General features: G+C 33.2%; 2 protein-coding genes across 2 annotated transcripts in view; both read left to right on the top strand.

Annotated features, from left to right (window-relative positions):
* LOC145686447 (uncharacterized) overlaps window positions 1-6,373 on the top strand; it is a 31,197-nt gene extending 24,824 nt beyond the window's left edge. The window contains exon 4 of the mRNA XM_081759757.1: window positions 6,257-6,373. Within this exon, the coding sequence (XP_081615883.1) occupies window positions 6,257-6,287 (31 nt within the window). The 3' untranslated portion in view covers window positions 6,288-6,373. The remainder of the gene's footprint in view (window positions 1-6,256) is intronic.
* A 50-nt stretch (window positions 6,374-6,423) lies between these two features.
* Window positions 6,424-23,868, top strand: part of LOC145686449 (uncharacterized) — a 54,700-nt gene continuing 37,255 nt past the window's right edge. Inside the window, exon 1 of the mRNA XM_081759759.1 lies at window positions 6,424-6,561. Coding sequence (XP_081615885.1) covers window positions 6,547-6,561 — 15 coding nt within the window. The 5' untranslated portion in view covers window positions 6,424-6,546. The remainder of the gene's footprint in view (window positions 6,562-23,868) is intronic.

The following is a 23,868-nucleotide window of genomic DNA, read 5'->3' as shown; positions in this document are numbered from 1 at the left end:
CAGATAAAATTTAATCTTTACTGAGGACCTGAACACGAAAGGGAAGTTTGTCGATTTATTCTCAGAGCACGCTGTATACCGTTCTTGTGATATCTCGACGTTTTAATTAAAAGAACACAGAAAAAAAGAAGCGATGGCTTTGATCTTCGTAGTTATTTTACCCAGTGGATGCGATCTCATTGGTAAGCCGATTGGATCCAAACCATCGAAAATAACATTCATTCAGTAAAACCTATTTTAGCCAATTGGCAGATGTCACTTGTCATGTACTAGTCGTCGAAATGTAGTGATCCTTACAAGCTTCAGTGTCGAACACTCTTAACTCATTCATTCCTATTTTGTGCGGGGTGTTAACCGTCCATATTGTGAGAATATTATCGTATCGTCCCTTCTGTCATTATTGGCAGGTTACTTGCTGCAACTGAGAAGCTTCGATGTACGGTGGTCCTCACCTAGTTTCTTTGTCATGACGTAGCAATTTTCTGTTTTAATACCTTCATTCAACTACAGTGTCCTCTGCTCCCTCCCTCTTTTTCCTTCCACTATACCCTCTAGCACGTCCCTCATAATACAGTTCCTCCTCAGCCAATACCCCAACCAGTTCCCCTTTCTCCTCTTAACAATATTTAAAAGTCTTTTTTCCACTACTGCTAATATTTCTAACACTTTCTCATTCGTTTTCCGTTCAACACAGCTAATTCTCTCTTTTTTTTTCTCCATGTCCATGTTTCGAAAGCCTGCAATTTTTTATCGCTTTTGCGTAATGTCCATATTCCTGCCCCATAGAGTATATATTGGAATCATTAAAACAAAATCTCAATATTTAATTGGAAGTTTGTTTAATACAAGGATTAGCTAATTGTGGATGAAAAGAAAAATCTGACGCCTTTAGAGTGTAAAAATAATTTTGCAGTTCATGGTATTTTAATAACCTGTGCCGTTTTGAATTTCTTCCATGAGTCTCAGGGGTAGCCTCCCCAGTTTGGCAACCAGTGGAATGTTGGATCTGATATAAACAGATTACGAAACGTTGTGATTTATCTTATAACTAGTGAAGTGTGGGCACCCATTTAAAAATAAAATAAATCTCATCACCTATGTTATACACTATCATCATCGAAGGAAAATCTATACTACATTTAGAAACATACATTGTATTCCCGTTATATTGGCGCATTGTAGTATTTATTATCCCCTATATCTAGAGTAAAATTTACCTATGAAAAGCATAAGATTTCTTGAACGCAAGACTTGCAAGACCCTTGCAAACAAGATCAAGACCAAGACCAAGACCAAGACTGAGTGTGCAAGACCAAGAAAAAGGGTTCCAGTACAAGATCAAGACCAAGACCAAGACCAACACGGTCTTAGTCTTGGTCTTGCATTTGCTCATCACTAAACGAGAGAAAGCTTTGCAATAAATAAATAAATAAATAAATAAATTTAAATAAATAAAATAACAAATAGAAAACGAACAGTATAATTACTAGATACGTCATTTATGAAATCCTTACAAGAGCTTGAATACAACAAAAACATAGAAGGATATAAAAAAGAGTACAGCTAAAGTCACATGTTTCTGCTGGTTATCTTGTTCCCCCCAAAATAATATGGTGTATTGCATCTCAAAATCTCATTAAAGCTATTTATTTCCAGATGCAATACACTGTCAAAGTACACAAGATATCTTTGTCGTTAATTCTATGATCAGTCTCCAATAATATGGTGTGTAGTCCGTAGTGGATTGCTTTGTATCATTGAGAACCTAAAATACACCTAAGGGGTAAAGATAATAGTTTCGAACGAGGGAATATTTTTCACGGAACATTAACATTGAAAGAGAATCGTTTTGTCTTGAAGGAAAGGTAATGGTATTCATATGCAAAAATAACTCAATTTGGAAATAAATCATGATCATAAATGTATCACATTTTGTGATGCAATATTTCGTTTGCATCGTATTTCTATGATTTTGTGGTGCAAACTCAACAAATCTAAACAAATTAATACTTACAGTGGCACGAGTGCTTATGGAATTCAAAAGATTAGAATTTCCTACCGTAAAATTATGCTTGCTGATGGTCTATCGAAGCCCATTTGTGTATTTTTCACAGCAGTTTACAGAAGTCCCTCAGAACCATTGATCGGAATGTCTCAACAGTTGCTAGTGGCGATAAAATCTCTCACCACGCATTTTATTTTTCATGTGTGAGAAGGAAAAAAGAGTGATTAGGTGTTAAATCAGGTGAGTATGGAAAATGAGTCATTAATTTAATATTTTGACGGGAAAAAATCAACAGTTTGGTGTGCTGAGTGGGAACTGCCCTTGTGATGGTGAAGAATGATGCAACGATTTGAACTTGTTATAAATAATTTATTGGTGATTCCTGGAAACAAATTGCTGTCTATCACTGAATATATACAGTTCTTCGATTTTCTAAAGCTATGGTTGCCACATGTCCGAGATAGTCGAAGAAACAGACAATCATTTACTTGACAGCACTCCTTATCCTCGAACTAGTAACGTTTGTTTGTTTCTTCTCACTTTGAAACCCCAAACAGTGGATTGCTGTTCCCTTTCGAGTTTCTATGAATAGATCCGAGTTTCGTCCCCTGTAACGATGTAATATACGAAATTTGACTTACCTTGGTTGAATATTTTAAGCATTTCTTTAGAATACCCCGTTTTTGAGCTTCGGGCAAGTTGTGTGAGATTCAACCGATTAAAACGTTGCACGTTCAAGTTACCATATAGAAACGTATGTATTGCTTTCATGTCAATGTGCAATACCTGAATCTCATGGCATGTCACATGTCGATTTCTCTCAATCATTTCACAGTAAGAAATCTGGCAACAACAGACGTTGATGGACGACCTTCAAGAAATTCACAACTAATAAATATTAGGGATGGCTAATTCCGGAATTTTTATTTCCTGGAATGCGGAAAGTAAGATCAGAAAAAATTGGAATTCGGGAAAATTCCGAAATTCAAAAAAATAATCTGAACTTTTTCCGCCGGATTCTGAAAATTTTGGTCATCCTAATAAATATACAACCACACTGGAATTCGGAAATCCAATTGCATAAAGTGCTATTGGATAGTACTTGATCCCCAAGAGCCAATTCGTTATTTTTATTCGTTATTTTGGTATTAAACTGTATTAAACAATAAATATAACCATCGTTCGAAAGTGTTCACGAGAAATTTCCATTTCTCACACCAGTGACAGGACGGGGAAAGATCAGTGGATCTTTGAGTTACGACTTTTGTCCTAGAAATCTAGGTTCGGGTCTTCCTTCGCATAATCAGTCTGACTTGGTGACTCGATATACCTTGTAACACAGAAGCTCCCGAAATATCATTTCTGCAGCATTACTGCAGAATTTCTATGGTTGGTCAATGATATTCTCTACTCGAGCTCGAACATTCATTTGTTTGATTCTCATTCTGACATTTTAAAATGAAGATAACATGTTGTGAATATTCCATATTTATTCGTTTTCCGATACGTGGTTTTTGAACCTAATCTATACAGAAATAACTAACAAAACACTGTTTTGGTTTGGTGGTATCTTTTACGTTCTAAACGATAAGTTCTGCAGGTCGATTCAACTTGGATAATCCCTCATGAGAGGAATATGTAACTTGTCTTTTCAGTGGTTCTAGAGCGTTTGTACTGATAAACGTTGCAGTTATTTTCCAGTGCAATGCTTGACACACACAGACGCAAACATTAAACGAGAAAGAAAATTATATTTAGTGAGGAGGCAATGAGAGAAAAGAGAACCATGTTTGTTATAATTGCATGTTTAGTAGCTCACACATACTCCCCACGGGTATGACGACATTTCGTCTTCGGATCCTTCTGTGTCACAATGTCACTCCGGGTCATAGGTCTGTCTGGGTCACTAGTCTGGGGGGCCGTAGGTTTGAATGTCTCTGGATCTTCCAGGATACAATTCGTGACCTATTCCATCACGGTTTTACACGAAACTATTCCTTGAAACTGCTATGAATGAATCTGCTCAAACAAACAATCGAAAATAAGTTAAACATAGACTTATTATTCCGAATTTTATAATAACGGTACACTAGTTCCACTAAGTAGTCGATTTTAGAAACTTTTCCAACAGGCTTCATAGGCGTGTGCATGAGCGTATGAGTATAATGTGTTAAACTATTAAACTTCTGTTACAATATACCTAGATATATCGAGAGATAGTTTTCTCGTTTAAGACCCCTACTTTTTGTTTGTTTCTAAGTCAATATTTGGTCAGAATTTTCACATTCATAGTCAGTTAAAAACATTAATGTTGATCTCAAAACTAATTTCAAACCTGTATGTGTAGGAGAAATTTATAATCTAAAGTGGAAACTAAAGAACTGTATTTAGTTCGACGCTTTCCAACTGGGAATAGAACTAAGGATCTCGTGCATCAAAAAACTGAACCAGCAAAGGAGGGACTCTTGTATATTGCCTATGAGGAAATAGAAATTACAGCTGAAGGTAATTTTACATGGTGACTATCTTGCATCTGGGTTACTTACATCACTAAATACAACATACACTGGTAGTCAGGGCTCCTGTACCAATTCCCTTGGAAGTGAGGATTGATTCATAATGATTGTGCACCCGCTAGTGGTCTGCACGAGCTCAGGCCGAGCCCGCGGGCCTACAAAATTATATCACTTCGGCCCCGAGCCAAAATTTTCAAATGTACAACCATATTCTCGGGCCTTTTTGGGCCTAACTTTTAAATGTACTGTATAATGATATTTAATGGACAGTTCTTTCTGGAGAACTTTTAAATCACAACTGAAAAATTAAACGTCTAATTACTGTAAACAAAAATATTACGTTGATTATTAAGTTTCTGTAATTTGAGCTTATTTCGGGCTCATTTGATTATCACACAAGCTCGGGCTGGACTCGGGCCTGATGCTAAAACACACGTATTTCGGACTCAGGTTGGGCCTCACATTATAAATTCAGCGGCCGGGCCGGACTCGGGCTAAAACTTCCTGCTCGTGCAGACCTCTAACACTCGCTAACTACGCTGGGCTCAAACCCCGATCATGGTCCAAGGTTTGATTTCTAAAGCTTCAGCTGTAAGATTTGAACAATATTACAATAGTTCGGACAATAGTTCTCATATTGCCTTGGTGCTGAGAAGAAACTCTAACCTTTAGTGGATAATAACACCATAACTCAACTTAAACGGATAAGCAAAATGTTAAAAAGGGGCTGAGGTGGTGACATTCGGTCGAAAAGGTGTAACTACTTTTTAAGGTAGGATATCTTGAATGAGGTTTATCCCATGTTTTCCTCTTTCATATCAGTCAAATAGTGGGATGGTACCTAACATACAAGTTCCAGGCCGTTTCCTTTCTCTCTTTCGTGGATAGTATGTTCGTCAATGGACGTCCTTCGTACGTGATGGGCTTAAGAGTTTAGATACCAGTAATGCCCAGAAATATGTATAAATAAATAAATAAAAGGGGCTGCGGTGGCTCAAGAGTAGAACGCTCAAATCCTGTGCATATTGTCCCTGGTTCGAGCCGAACTTCCACCAAGTGGACTTTGTTGTGGACAAACACCATGTGCGAATTATTTTTTTTTCGATTTTCTTATTTCTTCCCACTTTCTTCTTACACCACTTTCTTTGTTCATTTTACAATCACCGCTTTCCTTAGCTTCGGATCATATTCATAAGACGCTAAAAAATGAAGTTGTCACGTGTACTCATGATTTATGGTCGTAAATTATTAGAATCTCGTTATTTTTATAATTTTTTTTCACTTCAGCTAGGTATTAAAATAGTGCACATTACTTCTGATTATGGAATTTTCTGCTATGGGGTAACATTATATTTGCATATAAAATATTATATAGTATAAAATGACATTAAATAAAAATCCTTGTCCATGTGATCCATTTTCATTGTTTTATAGTAACACATAAGGAAGGTATTTACTGCTACTAAGACCTCGTTGTAACAATCCAACCATGTATTATTGTTTATCTTCATGGTTATTTTATTGTGTCCTTTCTCGCTTGACTTCGAATTTCATAGTACTTTGTATGTTGCCTGTTTTCTTTACTACGAAGAAAACAAAACGATAGACACAGCCACACAACTTGCAACCTATTTAGTAATACATTTATTTCAATTTGAGAGCACGTTTAAGTATTATTGTGTATATGATATGCAGTGTTTCCCATACTAGGTTGTAATATATTACGCAATTATAGGAGGCAACAGACACAGATTGCTTTGGAATGAAGTTTCTTTCCATGGAAAGTACCTGACAGCGCATTTCTTGGGCGTCGTTGAGGACGGAAAAAGCAAGCGTTGCTTTTGGAAGAGAGAGAATGGAGCATGGACTTTCTCAACATAGCGGAAGCTAATATACATCGAACAGCCAACGAAAGGATTATTATATACTGTGTTGTGTGGAGTGTATGCGTTTCGTGGTTCACAGACCAAGTGAAATTTTGTAGTTTCAGAGAGAGGAGGTAAAGGCAGGTGCCTCCACCCAGACATGAAGAGCGTAACGGTAAGTCGACACATTTCCTTTTCAAAATTTCTTTCTTCTTTTTCTTCTCTTACTTTTGTAGATACGAAAAAAAAATCTTATTTTTTTGTCTTGTATTTATTTCTTTTAAGTTTAAGCAATGACTTATTTGAAATACTTTCCAATTTGTTGAAAAATATTTTGCACATTTCCCTGCCTCTAGCAGACCTGTCATGCTTACATATAATTAACCGAAAAAGGTAAATACTATTGCGTAATACAAAACATATGCAGTATATTGCACTAATGTTATCAGTATTTCCACTTCACTAAGTTAAGGCAAACTTGTTTTAGTTGCAATTTAAGTTCGAGATTGTAATAAATGTTTTATTATTTTAGAGAAAGAAGATATAGGTCTACATGTGCTATTGAGTCTTACAACTCCTTAATGGACTTAATTATTGATTAATCTCTGGCCATTCAATACGTAACAGGATTCAAATACAATGACTAGCGCAAATAGTGGTGGATCTAGTCCGGAGCCTGAGGGGCCTAGTCCCTCACTTTTTTGAGTGACAGAAATAATTGAAGCTATTATGTGTATATTTTCGAAAGTTTATAGTAAACTCATCATATACCTGTCATATTCTTGGTTCTGCCTACCCTCCTCCCAAGTTTTACCTTGTAGATCCGCCACTGGCGCGTGCGGCTTTGGTGCACGCGAATCTCCAGTTTAATCCTCGGTGGGAAAGCATTCACGATTTAGTTACAAGAGAAGAATGGGGACTGCCTTGTATTATGGAAAGGATGTCGCGAAAGTGATGTACAGTTTCGCAAAGTGGATTTGCTTTTACAGGAACAGCAATATCGTCTCTATATCGTATGTTGCCCACGAGATGAGACGAGACGATACTAAATTTTCGTGTCGAGATACCAGAAGGGACAGAGCTCTTCCAATAGGAATAAATATACATTTTGAGACGATATTGCTTTCAGAACAACTTCTGGAGACGAGATTACACTTTCAGAACAATTTTCCGAGACGAGATTGTACTTTTAGAAAAAACTTTCCGAGACGAGATTCCACTTTCAGAACAACTTTTCGAGACGAGATAGCACTTTCAGAACACCTTTTCGAGACGAGGAAGCTACAAATTTGGTCTCATGGACAACACGAATCATCACAAAAGTCTCTTCCAAAAGGAAATGATTTTGCCGCGCTAGCCACTAGATCAGCAGGAAGAGAATCCCTTTCAACCAGCGGCACATATCTGTCTTCAGCATTGCGAGGGGCCATGTAAGACCGTTTCCGCAATCTCTTTTTAAGCGTTGTTCAAAATATTTATGAAGTTGAAAACCAATGTTGATTATTAGGGGAGCAGAGTTGTCTTCAACATTGGGAGGCGGGCACATTTGAGGCTTTTTCTGGACGGACATCAATTTCATATCATTTTCCTTTGTGGCAATCGGACACAAATCATCACATTTCTCCCCCCTCCCTCCCAAGAAAAAACACATTTTAACTCGGATTAATGGGGGATACTCCGCAGTTCCAAGATTGGAGGGGACATCTTCCCCTAATCCCGCGGGATTTGCGCCAGTGCTTACAACGTGTTTCAATGTAGACTCAAAAGTGCTTTTACTGTCAGAAGACTAATAGAAACGTTAACTTGAACGATGTATAGAAATGCTACCGCGATAACTCAGTGGTAGAGCGATTTCCTCAGGTGCGTAGGAACTTAGGTCGCACCCAAGTGGGCTTTGTTGTAGACAAACATTGTGTGTGACTTTTGTGGGGATTCCACCATTTCCTCCCATTTCTTCGTTCCGTTATTTCATTTATTATCATCATCACCGTCTCCTCTAGCGTTGGAGCACACTCGTGGGACGTTAAACTAAAAGAAAAGGAAGAAAACAATAACGGTATTTTAATCACTATTTTTTTTATCGATTATTCAGCAATTATCTGCGTAAATACTATACTTGGCAAAACTTAACAGCAAGAAATAGGTTCAACGTGACTTGAGTTACATTTTTAAGCGCGACACTGTAATCACACATGCCGAACTTTCAAGTCTTCAAGTCTTCAAGACTTCTTCAAGTAAAAAAGTCTTCTTAGTTCAAGACTTCTTAGTTCAAGTCTTCAAGTAAAAAAAATAAAGAAACAAAATAAAATTAAAAAATAAGGACTAAATATCATTTTAAAACATGCGTTTTGTCATACACGGAAGTCTTCATTTATATACCAAAAAGTGTTAGAATAGGTATCTTGTCAAAGGCGGGCGGGAGAGAATGGATGTTAGATGTCAATGCAATGCATGACCAATCTTCATGTTTTTGTTTCAGATATCTTACAGAACAAGTTTCTTCATATATGAACAACGTATTTTATTTCTGATCTTCATTTCCTTTTTTCTCTTTCTCTTTCATTTTTGGGCGTCGTTAGGAAATCTAGTTATCGTGAAAATAAATAAATAAATTAATTAACAAGGTTCATGTTTCGAAATTTGAAGAAAAACAATGATTTCTGATTGTCTGTCTCTTTGTTACCGACAACACAAATTTAATGGTCATAAGGTACAATATAGGCTATGTTGACCAAAATTCAAATTTAAGTTATTGTAAGATTCCCCAAAGGATTTATTTATTTATTTTGATTTTCTTAACCCCAAAACAGTGCTAATTTACTAAAACACCTAATCAAGAATTAAGTTTTATACCAGTTTTTTTTGAAGAGAACTTGAATAATTTTATTTGTATTTCATACATCAATATTTTAGTAACGTAGTATGTTATTTATCTGGGAGAAGCACAGAGTAGGTCCTTTATTATTCGGGCAATTTTTTTTAACGAATGGTTTCATCAAAAATGACTGGTGGTTTACTTTATCCATTCTTATATATACAAATAACACCCTACCGATCTCGATCAAAATTTGCCACATAGATAAGGTTCAGACCTGGGATTCTTTCTATCATTTCATTTTGATGATGCAACTTAGGGGAGGGGGAAGATATTTAAAATGATCGAATCTATAGATTTTAGGGTCGCTGAGATGAACAGTGACACTACTTCCGCCATTTAAATCTAAATTCAGCTCCGCAACTTTATATCTATATCTATCTATCTATCTATCTATCTATCTATCTATCTATCTATCTATCTATCTATCTATCTATCTATCTATCTATCTATCTATATCTATATCTATCTATCTATCTATCTATCTATCTATCTATCTATCTATATATGTATATATATATATATATATATATATATATATATATATATATATATATATATATATATATATATATATATATATATATATATATATATATATATATGTGTGTGTGTGTGTGTGTGTGTGTATACAAATTATAAAAATGACCGATATTGGTACCGAATTCATAGTTTTTGCGGTGGCTGAGATGACAATGCAGTTTAAAATCAAATTAAGCCCTTTATGTCCAAAATGAAACGTACTCTCCTCGTGCGGAAAATGGGTTTCCTGCTAGTACTTCATAAATAAACGTTTCATTAATGTCCCTAAATATAATATGGCTAAACCATCGCTCTTATGGAAAGAAAATACAGATGGACTAAGTTAGTGACGAAGTTTCTTTGAACGTAATTTTCTGAAAATGCTTATTATATTTTTGTTCATATTCCTAAATAGATATTTTAACTGAGTAGTAACTGACGAATTACATTATTTTAATTATGAAACGGAAGCGAGAAGTTTAGTAAGATGTAAAGAGCATCATTATTATTATTATTATTATTATTATTATTATTATTATTTATTATTATTATTATTATTATTATTATTATTATTATTATTATTATTACGACTAGCTGGAAGCTTCTCCAATACATTGCACAGTGGTCGGAAACTGGGAAAAAGCGGTCAAAAATCGGTTTTGTCAACTTCGCCGCTTATGAAATCAGTATTAATATTTTATTATAAGTATCTCTCCTGCTTCCAAACCCGGAGTTTCAGGACATAGGAATATTTTCGTTATTCATAAAATACATGTAAACATGAACAAATAAAAGAGCCGAAAAATCAGTAATAAATGAACCAAACAATATGATATGTTTTAACCATTTATATCGTTTCTGAGGTCAATGAAAGCGGTTGAATAGTACATTGGACGGAAATGCTGTGTGTTTAGTGAAGAGTTTTATTTTTTATCCATTGTCATATCATTTATATGATAGCTTCCTGTTAGTGCTACTGAAAAGTTACATATATACTGACGTTAGTAGCTCTGCAGTCTAAGCTTATTCTTGCTTATCTGCAAAATAAGGTTTATTGAGTTGACTATGAGTAGTACAAAGGTTGAGCATTAAAAGTAGCTGCAGCCAACTGCAGCTGAAGGACTCAGCTCCATCTAACTGGAAATGCGTGATGAGCAGGGCCCGGATCTTGTTGACCTAAAACTTTCTAAAATGTGACCTATAAAATGACACTAAAATTCCTGTAAAATGACCCTAAAATTCTCAAAAATTGACCTTAAAACTTGTGCTTTTTTAAAAACGATTATTTCGTTAAACATTTATATATATATATATATATATATATATATATATATATATATATATATAATAATTGGATTTTAATTAACGTTTCTCACTCATATTCAAGAAGTTTTGTTTCAGTTAGTGGCAGAACGTTTATCAGTCTATTGTACGACATTGTACGTACTGAAAACGTTAATTCACTCCCGAATTGAAACTAGGAAGCACACTTGAAGAATAGATGTTTGCAAGTGTAGACTGTAAACATGAGAATAATAGATAAAAGCCCTGTTTAAAATCTGTGTACGCCTTTCAATCTATTTTTAGTTATTCACGTGATCACATCTTTTGTGATCAACAACCCAAAACTATCTGTTTGGCCACCTATCAACCCCCCCTTTCGTTAACCAGCTTAGTTTTCATTAGCTTGTTAATAATGCAGTTTTTCCATCCAATAATCAGGAAACAAGAAATGATATCATTTAACTTCGTGTTTTTTACATTCATAAACTATTCATTTTGCAATTTCTTTATGCAGAAGAAAAAGAATAAAAAGACCATAAGTGACATAAAAGTTACCTTAAAATATTAAAAAATGACCTGAAACTTCAAAACGGCAAAAAGTCACCAAAAGTTGACCCTAAAAAAATATATTTTTAAAACCTAGAGTTGATAGATAACATTTTTATTTGAAGTTGCCTTGTCCTATGCGTAACAGAAAATAGTTGACTTGTTACCAAGATCCGGGCCCTGGTGATGAGTAATGTTGCTGTGGTTGCAATCGAGATCCGCTATCTGAGCTTTACAAAAGGAAGAGACATATTGTCTTCTACGTAACTTGGATTGCCCTTCGTCCCTGAATCAAAGTTGTAGTGAAAGCCTCATACATAGTGCAGTGATAAACTATCAGTCATCTGGAGCTGCTGTATATTACACGTCAGTGCAGTAGTATATAAGAAGATGCTATACTGAATCTTTTAATTTTACCGAAACAACATAATCCTCAACTAAATTGCATTCCAGTAAGTTTTAGTGTTTCTTCCAAGATGGTGCGAGTGCAAAGCCGCGAATTTTAATTTTGTATCCTAAAGCCAAATACATTGTTTTCAACGTCTTTTTATTAGCTGCAGTAGGAATATGCAGCATATATCGCCTTCCACGTATACTACATGAATTAAACAGGGTTACCTTTTTTTACCTGTCCCAGGTATGCTAAGGGGATTAAACTATGATTACAGTGATTTATGTATTTATTACGTTAAGTAATCAAGAGATTAACGTGAAATTAAGCCGAATTGTTTGTTAAAAGGCGACATTTCATCATATAGTATGATGTAAATAGGATAACTACATTTTCAATTGAAGTAATGAGTTTGCAATTATCTTGGATTGATAACATGTGTTAGATGGTGCCGCTGGCGCCCTTACTGTCTGGTTGTGCCGCTTACCTTGTATATCTTATCACGTATGTGTGACCTTTGCGCTGGCGCCATTACCGTCGCGAGTTTTTCCTCGCGAGACCGCTTTGTATACCTTATCACGTATGTGTGACATTTTCGTCGGCGCCCTTACTGTTTGGTTATGCTGGACTTTGCTTTATACTTTTACCGCCTACTTTGTATATTTTATCACGTATGTGTGACCTTTGCGTTGGCGCCATTATTGTTGCGAGATTTTTTGCCTGCCTGCTTTGTATATCCGCCGCCCGGCAGCCACGGACGCTAATGGTATTTTCCTTTATAGATAACGACACACTATGTATGTTTATTTAATGCTTTAACTTAAGTAAGAAGACAAAGTTCACTTACCTTTGATAACACCTCCGCTGCTGCCTATTTTTTAGTTGGGGTTGGTGGTTCATTGATGTTGACATTTTTTTATGACGTAGAAGAACTTGTTGCGCGAACCGAAAGCAAACAAATATTGTGATACCGCCGTTGTATTTTCCGGTTTTAGGTATAATTATAACCTCGGTTGACATTTTTCATTCAGATTAATATTGAATTTAATAAAATAATAATTAATTAATTGGGTGAATATATAAATTTGATATTGTAATTTTATGAAAAACATAATTATTGTGCACTTATGTATTGAAGAATATTTTTAAAAAAGTACGAGAAACTATATATTATAGGAATGTGGATATTTTTATGGCGCTTATACGTACACTATCCGAAACTAACTATGTTTACAAGCTAACGTTGTATGTTGGTACTTTTATGTTGCCTTTTTCCGGAAACATGGCTTATTTGACACTGATTGCAGGTACAGCATTTGATTGTAGGATATTTGTTGCACCTTGCAAGTCAGAACCATGTTCTTTATAGACAACTCTTTTTGTTATTGTTAATACAGCTTGAATTGGAGTTTATTATTATTATTATTATTATTATTATTATTATTATTATTATTATTATTATTATTATTATTATTATTATTGTAAGTAAATAGAATTGGAACTTGGGCTCTTTGAATTACTACTTTGTTATGTCAGGATATATTTGCCTGGAAGAGAGTTAGTTTGTATGTTGCAGGAAATTATTATAAGCACATGATTGCGTTTTTAGTATATGAAATTGGATATAGAAATAACAGTACATAACATGTAGATCCGATTGTTTTTATTGCCCGCTCCTATTATTTAATTGTGAAATTACACGTTACAATTATTTGATATGCAATTATTATTTTGTTACTAATTGCGGAGACCATATGATTTTAGTTTACTTTTGGATTGTGATATTTAGATTTTAATGTTTAGTGTGTGTATCCTACTAGTTATGTAATCGGTAGCAACGAACAATTTGAAAAATGCGTAGAAGTCTTGTTTGCCAACATAATTTTGTGCTGTTTAGATTTTATATTATATATGCATAAGAATAGTCATTTCATATATAGGTTGAAACTGAAATTGTATTTTAGATATTTGGAGGGTGGATTTTAAGGATACCCATTTTTTGTTTTGTTAGATACTTATTTTTATTTAGGGTGCTGCATTTTTTATTTACAATATTAATGCATAGACATTTAAGATATAAGACACGAATTTAATAATTTTATTACTAATTAATACAGCTTGTACTCAAAATAATGGTGAGATTATGGATTGTCAAGTCAGGCGTGAATTTTACTAATTAAACTATATTTATTACGTATGGCACTAATTTTACTAGAACCTACAATGGTTTTAAGCTGTTTTGCCTGCATGAAATTAGCATTACCGGTTTGATTTACATTGAATTTATTTGAATTATGCTTTGAAATTAGATTTTTTTCTTTGTAACGGGAAACTTTATAGTTGAGTTTACTTAGAAAGCTTGTTACAGCGTTTGAATGGTATATACGTTTATTGCATGATGGTTATTGTTTTTGTAGGTGAAATGAATATTTGTTTACTGAATGAAGACATGATTACAGAAATATTTTATTTTTGATAGTTTTATGAGCAATTGAACTAAAAATTTTATGCTCCAGAGGTTACAATTGTACACTAAATAATTATAAGTTTATCGTCCTACGATTATGCGTGTTAAGGTAACTTGTATTAGAACACTTTGTGGTGACTTTCCCTTTTAAGATGAATGAAACGGTGGAATGAGAATGTAGGAGGAAACGGGAGAACCCGAGAAAATTCCATATGCACGATGTTTGTCCATTACAAACATACATGGTTCAGAATTGAACCAAGAGTATTGACGATACTAACTATGAAGTGTGTTCACTATAAGTAAGAATAGAAGGTATTCCATTGTTGGAAGCGATTTTAATGGGAAATTGTTGATAATTGTAGGGTAAAAGTTATTAAATTTATGTGATAGATAGTGTTGCAGAACTATTTATATATTATGTGGACTTAAGACTTACAATGGATACAGTACCGAGACTATTGATTTAGGCGAAGATCATAGTTGATGTCTTTTATAGGGAGTTTTTAGCTTAACCTTGCCGAGGAGTGTAATATTATACTTTGAAGTAAATATATTACGAATATTTAATTTTGTACTCACAACTGGGCTTGATTCACAAGCCTTTTGGTTAACACTTGGATGTGCTAGCTGATTATTTATTTTTATGTTGTACAGCAATATTTTAATGTATGTGCTTTATTTGACTTAATTTATATATATTTAAATTACTAATGGAATTATTATAGGTAAAAATTGTTTTTTTGTCTTGAAATTTTATGTTAAGTGTCTTGGTTGTTTACCGTAAAAATATTTTTATGGAGTATATGTGAATTTGATTATATCTAAGACTAGAATATATTGTTATTGACAGAGTATTTGACATAGGTTTAATTGAAGTTGGGAATCAGAGATTTACAAATTGACATGTGATGCATATATGGCACATTGATATTTAGTATAGTGTAGATATATTTAAATTTACAATGCACGATAACATTAGAATTTGACACGAATTGCATTGTGGTATCCTACAGAACCACCATATGAAGATTTGGCTGATTGCACTTTGTATTTTGCTGAACCAGGTCCTTTAGGAGATTAGTTTTTGTATAGAGATACAGATTAACTATGCGCTATTACTGTATGAGGGTGAAAAATGATTGATACTTTATTGTTTGGATATTAGATATAAGGCTTAATGGTTTTTAGAAAAGAATTTACGGAAACTTGTGTGCATTAAGATTTTGGAATTTTAGATTGCAAGATAGAACTTTGTTTGATGATATTTGGTTTATTTATGGATGTTGATTTAAATTTGTTGAATTATAATTACAATATTCAAACTTGAAACCTGTTTAATGTATTATATTTATGTAACATTACCAGAAATAACTACAAATTAGTTTGTTATATCACATTAGGCCATATTAGAAACTATTTATCAGAATTGGTAACTATATTTGAAATAAGATTGAAGACAAAAAGAACTATGCTTGAATTTAGCGATGAATAATATTTACTTATCATACTGATTAGAACTTTAATTATGTATCCACTGATTTACTACTTTATTGTTTATATATTGCATGCATTTTAGGATGAATTAGTTTTCTACGACTATTTGTAGATATTGCAGTAGGATTAGAATTTATTTTATATTGAAATATGACACAATATTAAGTATGAACTATTGATAACTAATACTAACTACGGTTTACTAGGAACATAAGTTTAGACTATACTTTGTAGGTTTGAAATTACTAGTCTTTTAAGAAGTAGATGGTTACTATGTTTTAAGAGCAAGGACAATTGATTTGTACAATAGTGACAGCTATTATACTGGATTGGAGATACTCTATTTATATAACTTTAATTTATTAGTATTGCAATTAGCAGATAGAAGTACATTATTTATAAATATTGATGATACCGACTTTTTTAATTATCTATATAAATGGTATGTTTATTAATGTCATTTAGATTTACTTAAAGGGAATTAACTAAAGTAACAATATTAAGATCCATTGGAGAATGTTTTTGAGTTGATATCAGTGAAAATGTACGGTAGAGATTTATTATATTCTTGGAATTATACTTTTTACTAAGAAATGCTTTGATTATGAATTATTATGATTTTGAGAGATATATTGATATGTATTGCTTTAATAAGAAGAATTAATTGATTCCTGGAATATTGTTATTTATTTTATTATTTATATACAAAGCACCACAGCTAGTGACAAGTATTATCCTCTTGAAGTACTAAACACATAATTGACAGATTGCCACATAGTACTTTATAACATAAATGCATTGCAATTACATGTAATGCTAACTGAAGAGTGTACTATTGACATTTAATTAATAGATAGCCAGGCCACCACAAATAGTGACAACTATTGTTTTGTTTAAAGCCATTTAAATATAATTGACAGATGGGTATGTTTTGCTTTTTTAATAAGATATATTTGGTTTACATTTATGGAGACACTTTTGTTTTCGGCATTAGTCACTTATTTAGATATGAGGCAGCGCAACTAGCGACAGCTATTATTTTATTTGAAGTATTAAATACATGAATGTTAGCGTGATTTGCTCTTTTGTCATAAGATGTATTTGTTTTACATTAAAGTTGGATATTTTGATTATTACAATACTGAAATCTATATATGTTAGATAGAAGGGAATACAACTAGCGACATCTATTAACTTATTTGAATTATTAGAATGTGTGAATGCCAGTTTGATTTGTTTTCTTTTCATTATAAGATATAACAGGTTTACATTTAAGGATTGATTAGTATAATACCAAGATTATTCATGTTAGATAGGAGGTAGCACAACTAGTGACATTTGTTGACTTATTTGAATTATTAATTGCATGAATGTCAGATTGAATTGTTTTACTTCAAATATTCATTTATTAAACCATAAATATTTTTAAAATACCTGTACAGTAACAAGGTATATTGACGTTAAATGCCTGTACAGTAACAAGGTATATTGATGTTAAATACGACTCAGTATACGTCATTACCATGTACTACATTGTATTTAAATTATTAGATTTGAATGACAGACTAGGACGTTTTGCTGTTATACTAAAAGACTAATTATTTTGAATATTTATTCATTCAATCAATAAATACTAATGGATAGGCATTATATTTTCTTTTACATAACTTTATATTTTATTTATTTTGCTGCTTATATTAACTTGTTATTGTAAACATTTTCTTTGTTAAAGAAATTTGATAAGATAAATATAATTGTATAAACACAGGTAAATTGAAATTATATATTTATCGCCTATATATTGAATAAATACTGGTTTGATTTACGAGTTGATGATGAAAGTTGAACAAACACACTGTGAGTTTTATATTTGTATATCAGTAAGCATAACATTAAGGATAACTTTCTATGAATATAGACTAATTCTTGTACTGAAGAACACTGTATTCTTATTGAACAGAAATTTTTCAAATACATGAAGTTTAAAGAATCATAAGGAATATTTACAAGTAATTGGTAAAAAACTAAAACGATGAGACCTGACTTTATGATGTGGAGATATATCAGGAGAATATGATGGATAAGAAAATAGCAATTTTTACTTATGAAGACTATGCTTTTTTGTTTAATAGTGACATTAAGTATTTTTTATTTCAGATTGTTTATAGACACAAACTATACACTATTTTCACTACTGATGAATTACATGATAATTTAATTGTATTATAGATTATGACATTTTTAGTATTAAGTGCTTTGAAGGTTTGAAATCCTCCCAAAACAATGTTTGTGAATAGATGAATGTTATGTCAATTTATAAATGTTTTAATAAACGTATTAATCAGGGATCAACACATTGTAGGATTTGTTCATAATTTCAACACATACGAAGAATAATTTAGTTATCAGTAACTATAAGCGCTTGATCATCTTAGGTGACAGTTTTGAAACTATATTGACTTTAACAATTGCATATTATTGTTTTCATTATAATGATTCCTTTACTTTTTGCAAGATATGTTTATGTTACGTTTGTTGAGCCTATCTTTTCAGTATAGTGACAAATGTTTCAGCTGTATTATGATATTTGAATAAAAATGATACCAACCAATTTGTTTTATTATTAGAGGTTTATTTTGCGGAAGAGTAGGAAGGATATGAGGCTGTAATGAAGGAGAAGTTGGATTGATTGTGTTGGCTGGATGTTTATATGAATATGTGGGACTTGTGGTGTGAAGATGTCTTGAAGGAAATCAGCAAAAGCATCAGTTTTGGAGGAGTCTGTCTATATAGGTAAGACATTATTTAAAATGAAATTTTTGAGTTTTACGTCACACGGTTATGTCGGTTAGGCTAAAGGAGACAGTGATGATGAGTAATGAATGAAATGGTGGAATGAAGAAAGTGGGAGGAAACGGGGAATCCCGAGAACGCACACGGTGTTTGTCCACCACAAAGTTCACTTGGCGGGGGAAGACATCATTTAATAGTGGATACGGTGTTTTACTATGTTTCCGCAAAGAGCATTGAAATGTTTTCCACTATTACAGATTTTTAACCCGACACGGTAGCTTGTAACCACAGATGTAATTTTTTGACCATTTTCTGAAGTTGTCGGTGATGAAGAGTGATTTTGGATTTTTTTGTACATTGATAGTCACGATAAAACTGTCGAGAGCGAGTGATAAATATGATATTTTGGTGGCAATGTTGGTCGATAAGGCGTTGATGTACTTATTGGTATGTAAAGTGAATTAGCTTCTTGGATTGAAGGTGTGATGGTATGAATGTCATGATACAGTTTGTCCTTTGATGTACGAGGTTGCAATGGCTCTACTGCTGCCGATAGATATGTTTTGTATTGTTCACAGTTGAATTTGTCAAAACGGGTGCTAGTTTTTCGAAATTCTGTAGATTGAGTCGTATGATGAGTACTAAGTTGTAATTTGATTGGAAGAGGCTCACTTTCTAATGGATCGAGAACATTAATTTGGATTTGTGAAACGTGATTAGCAGAAGTAATGACAATAGCTGGTATGCTTTGTGATACAGGCCTAGTGGGTTTGGAAGATTATGAATGATACCAGGTATGTAAGTTATGACAAAGATTTGAAAGGTAGATTTGTCTATTTCTGATCTGCTGTGCATGTTGAATTCAACCATAATTATGATTTTTTTTATAATTATTGGAAATGTGTTGCACGATTACAGTAGGTATTGTTTTTACAGGTTTGATATAAATTGTAGCAACGATTATAATTATATTACGGAAGTATAAGGTAATGATGAGATATTTAGGAAGATTTGGCAGTCTACAAAAGTGTCGGCATGATGGAATACGTGGAGAAAATTCCACAACTGTTTATCTATTTGTGCGTCTCCTAGGAAGGTGTTAGCCTGTAGAATTAATGTATATCCAGAAAAATGACAAATGATGGAGGGAGTGAGAAAGGTTTCGGTAAGGATATACATTACAGCTTTTTCTTTCACTAACAGCGCTTCGAATAAAGCTTTATTTTGATGAATGGATCCAATATTGAGAAATATAAAGACTATATCCACGATCAATAGGTTAGACAGTAGTTTCCAAAGGTACTGTATGAAAATATATATTTTGACCAGAATAAGTAGTATGAAATGTAACATGAAATATTTCTTTTGCTGCGTGGGTGATTTGTTTTAAGACATGTGAACGATGAATTGATTGAATATTTTGAAGAGTAAGCGTTAGAAAGGCAACAATATTGCGTACTGTTATAGAAGAGCCCAGTGATTGTAGAACGTTTGCAGAATAGTTGTATATACGTAGTGACACCACCTATTCAAGGTGAACTTTGGTATGGATGGATTTGCCTTTACACTTGTAACTATATGTCGGGTATTGTTCATGGCAAGTGTAACAATTTCGGGGTTGTAGATTGGGATATGAATGACTGGAGTGATTACTAGATCAATAGCTGCAGACAGAAGTATTTGTCAATATTGTGGTAGAGTGTTGATTATATGTATAGCATTTTTCGCATTGAAGTGTTAGGGGTGTTGGTGACCATGAAAATTTAACTCTGTTTTTGTTATAAATGTATGCCCCACTAGTTAGAAGAGAATCATTAGTGGTTTGAGAAGGTGTTAGTACTTGAACAATGTACGTGTGACATGTAACATTTCTAATTCGTATAACCTTCAGGAGTGTGTGTCCTTCGTAGGTAAGTTCCCCTGATTTTCTTTATCGGTATAAGGATCAACACCACGATTCATCATGGAAAGGAGAGGAGGACGGCGAGGTGGTATTTGCTTGCCTTGAGATGCATTGTGGTTAGCAAATTTAACATTTTTGTCGAAGGTATCTATATGTACTTTGTTTTTATAGCGCTGATTATGTTTGCCTTTTCTGTTTTGAAAATAAAGCCGTTCCTAGTTTGACTATTTTTCTGAGTGACGCACGAGCAAGGTACTTGTACAGTTGTAGAGCAACTTCTTTCTCAGTCGAGAAACGTGAATCGAAACGGGTCAACAGAAACGAGTACATTGACTGAGATAAAGTTTGACGTAAAGTTGGAGTCGCAGTAGAATTTGTTTCCATGTTCATACTGTTGTTTATTATATCTGGTGTAGCGAGTGCTTTTTTTTGCAGCTGGTGAGAATTGCAAGCGGTTAGAATAAGTTTGCATGATTGAAGAGCGGGAAGCTACAGACATAACAGAACTTCTGGTACGACCAGATATGGTTTGTGACTGCACTTGCATTTCTTCCACTTTAGTGGAGCAGCCAGGAAGTTTACGCTAATTATTGCTACCTAGTAAGGTTACGTTTGATATTTTGATACATTTTGACAGTTTATACTTGGGAGTTGGCATCAAGAAAGATATGGTAGAGAATTTTTATTATCGATAGATGCACCATATTGTAATTAAAAATAAATGAAATATGGAGAGTTTAATTGACACGTTAATCTGTTTTAGGTTCTGATAAGAACTATTTGATTTATAATGTCACAGAACAATATTTCATTAGTATATTATTGTTATTCATATGCTATAGATACAGCATATCGTATCTAGTATTAATAATTATATTATTTGAAATATGACAAGCACACATGATAGTTGCTAATTTAACTTCTAAAATAAGGTATGGTTTATGAATTCTTGTGGATTAATGAAAAAAATGAAATGAAATCTTTGAGTTTTACGTCCCACGGTTATGCCGGTTAGGATAAAGGAGACGGTGCTGATGAGTAATGAATGAATGAGAAAAGGTGGAATGAAGAATGTGGGAGGAAACGGGAGAACCCCGAGAAAATCTCCACACACGGTGATTGTCCACAACAAAGTTCTTGTGGATTTGATTACTACAGAACCGTTATGTATCAACATTAAATATTATAATATTCGAAATTTTTGTCTGCATGATTGTCAGACTGAAATGTCTAGTTTCACAAAAGTTACGTACATTACAATATTAAATTAAGAGTAATCAATATTATACAAATTTAAAAAAAAAACAAAAAAATGTAAAACCGAAAAAAGTGCAGAACTAAAACTAAAAATACAACTTGAAAAACAAAAAAAAAAAAATAAAACGGAAAATGAAAAAGTGTAGATGTAAAATTAAAACTGCAACTTGAAAAACAAAAAAGGTAAAAGTGAAAATAAAAATGCAGAAAAAAATTAAATATTGAACTTTGAAAAAAAATGTAGAATCGAAATAAAAAAAACTGGAAACAGTATTCAAAATGCAAGTCTTGCAATGAATTTGCAATTGCACACACATTACAAAACTTGCATTTTGAATACTGTTTCCAGTTTTTTTTATTTCGATTCTACATTTTTTTTCAAAGTTCAATATTTAATTTTGTTTCTGCATTTTTATTTTCACTTTTACCTTTTTTGTTTTTCAAGTTGCAGTTTTAATTTTACATCTACACTTTTTCATTTTCCGTTTTATTTTTTGTTTTTTTTTTGTTTTTCAAGTTGTATTTTTAGTTTTAGTTCTGCACTTTTTTCGGTTTTACATTTTTTGTTTTTTTTTAAATTTGTATAATATTGATTACTCTTAATTTAATATTGTAATGTACGTAACTTTTGTGAAACTAGACATTTCAGTCTGACAATCATGCAGACAAAAATTTCGAATATTATAATATTTAATGTTGATACATAACGGTTCTGTAGTAATCAAATCCACAAGAACTTTGTTGTGGACAATCACCGTGTGTGGAGATTTTCTCGGGGTTCTCCCGTTTCCTCCCACATTCTTCATTCCACCTTTTCTCATTCATTCATTACTCATCAGCACCGTCTCCTTTATCCTAACCGGCATAACCGTGGGACGTAAAACTCAAAGATTTCATTTCATTTTTTTCATTAATCCACAAGAATTCATAAACCATACCTTATTTTAGAAGTTAAATTAGCAACTATCATGTGTGCTTGTCATATTTCAAATAATATAATTATTAATACTAGATACGATATGCTGTATCTATAGCATATGAATAACAATAATATACTAATGAAATATTGTTCTGTGACATTATAAATCAAATAGTTCTTATCAGAACCTAAAACAGATTAACGTGTCAATTAAACTCTCCATATTTCATTTATTTTTAATTACAATATGGTGCATCTATCGATAATAAAAATTCTCTACCATATCTTTCTTGATGCCAACTCCCAAGTATAAACTGTCAAAATGTATCAAAATATCAAACGTAACCTTACTAGGTAGCAATAATTAGCGTAAACTTCCTGGCTGCTCCACTAAAGTGGAAGAAATGCAAGTGCAGTCACAAACCATATCTGGTCGTACCAGAAGTTCTGTTATGTCTGTAGCTTCCCGCTCTTCAATCATGCAAACTTATTCTAACCGCTTGCAATTCTCACCAGCTGCAAAAAAAAGCACTCGCTACACCAGATATAATAAACAACAGTATGAACATGGAAACAAATTCTACTGCGACTCCAACTTTACGTCAAACTTTATCTCAGTCAATGTACTCGTTTCTGTTGACCCGTTTCGATTCACGTTTCTCGACTGAGAAAGAAGTTGCTCTACAACTGTACAAGTACCTTGCTCGTGCGTCACTCAGAAAAATAGTCAAACTAGGAACGGCTTTATTTTCAAAACAGAAAAGGCAAACATAATCAGCGCTATAAAAACAAAGTACATATAGATACCTTCGACAAAAATGTTAAATTTGCTAACCACAATGCATCTCAAGGCAAGCAAATACCACCTCGCCGTCCTCCTCTCCTTTCCATGATGAATCGTGGTGTTGATCCTTATACCGATAAAGAAAATCAGGGGAACTTACCTACGAAGGACACACACTCCTGAAGGTTATACGAATTAGAAATGTTACATGTCACACGTACATTGTTCAAGTACTAACACCTTC

Source organism: Thermobia domestica, chromosome 5 (assembly GCF_964235325.1).
Source record: "Thermobia domestica chromosome 5, izTheDome1.hap1.1, whole genome shotgun sequence".
Taxonomy (NCBI): Eukaryota; Metazoa; Arthropoda; class Insecta; order Zygentoma; family Lepismatidae; genus Thermobia; species Thermobia domestica.
This window is presented reverse-complemented; position numbering and strand designations above follow the sequence as displayed.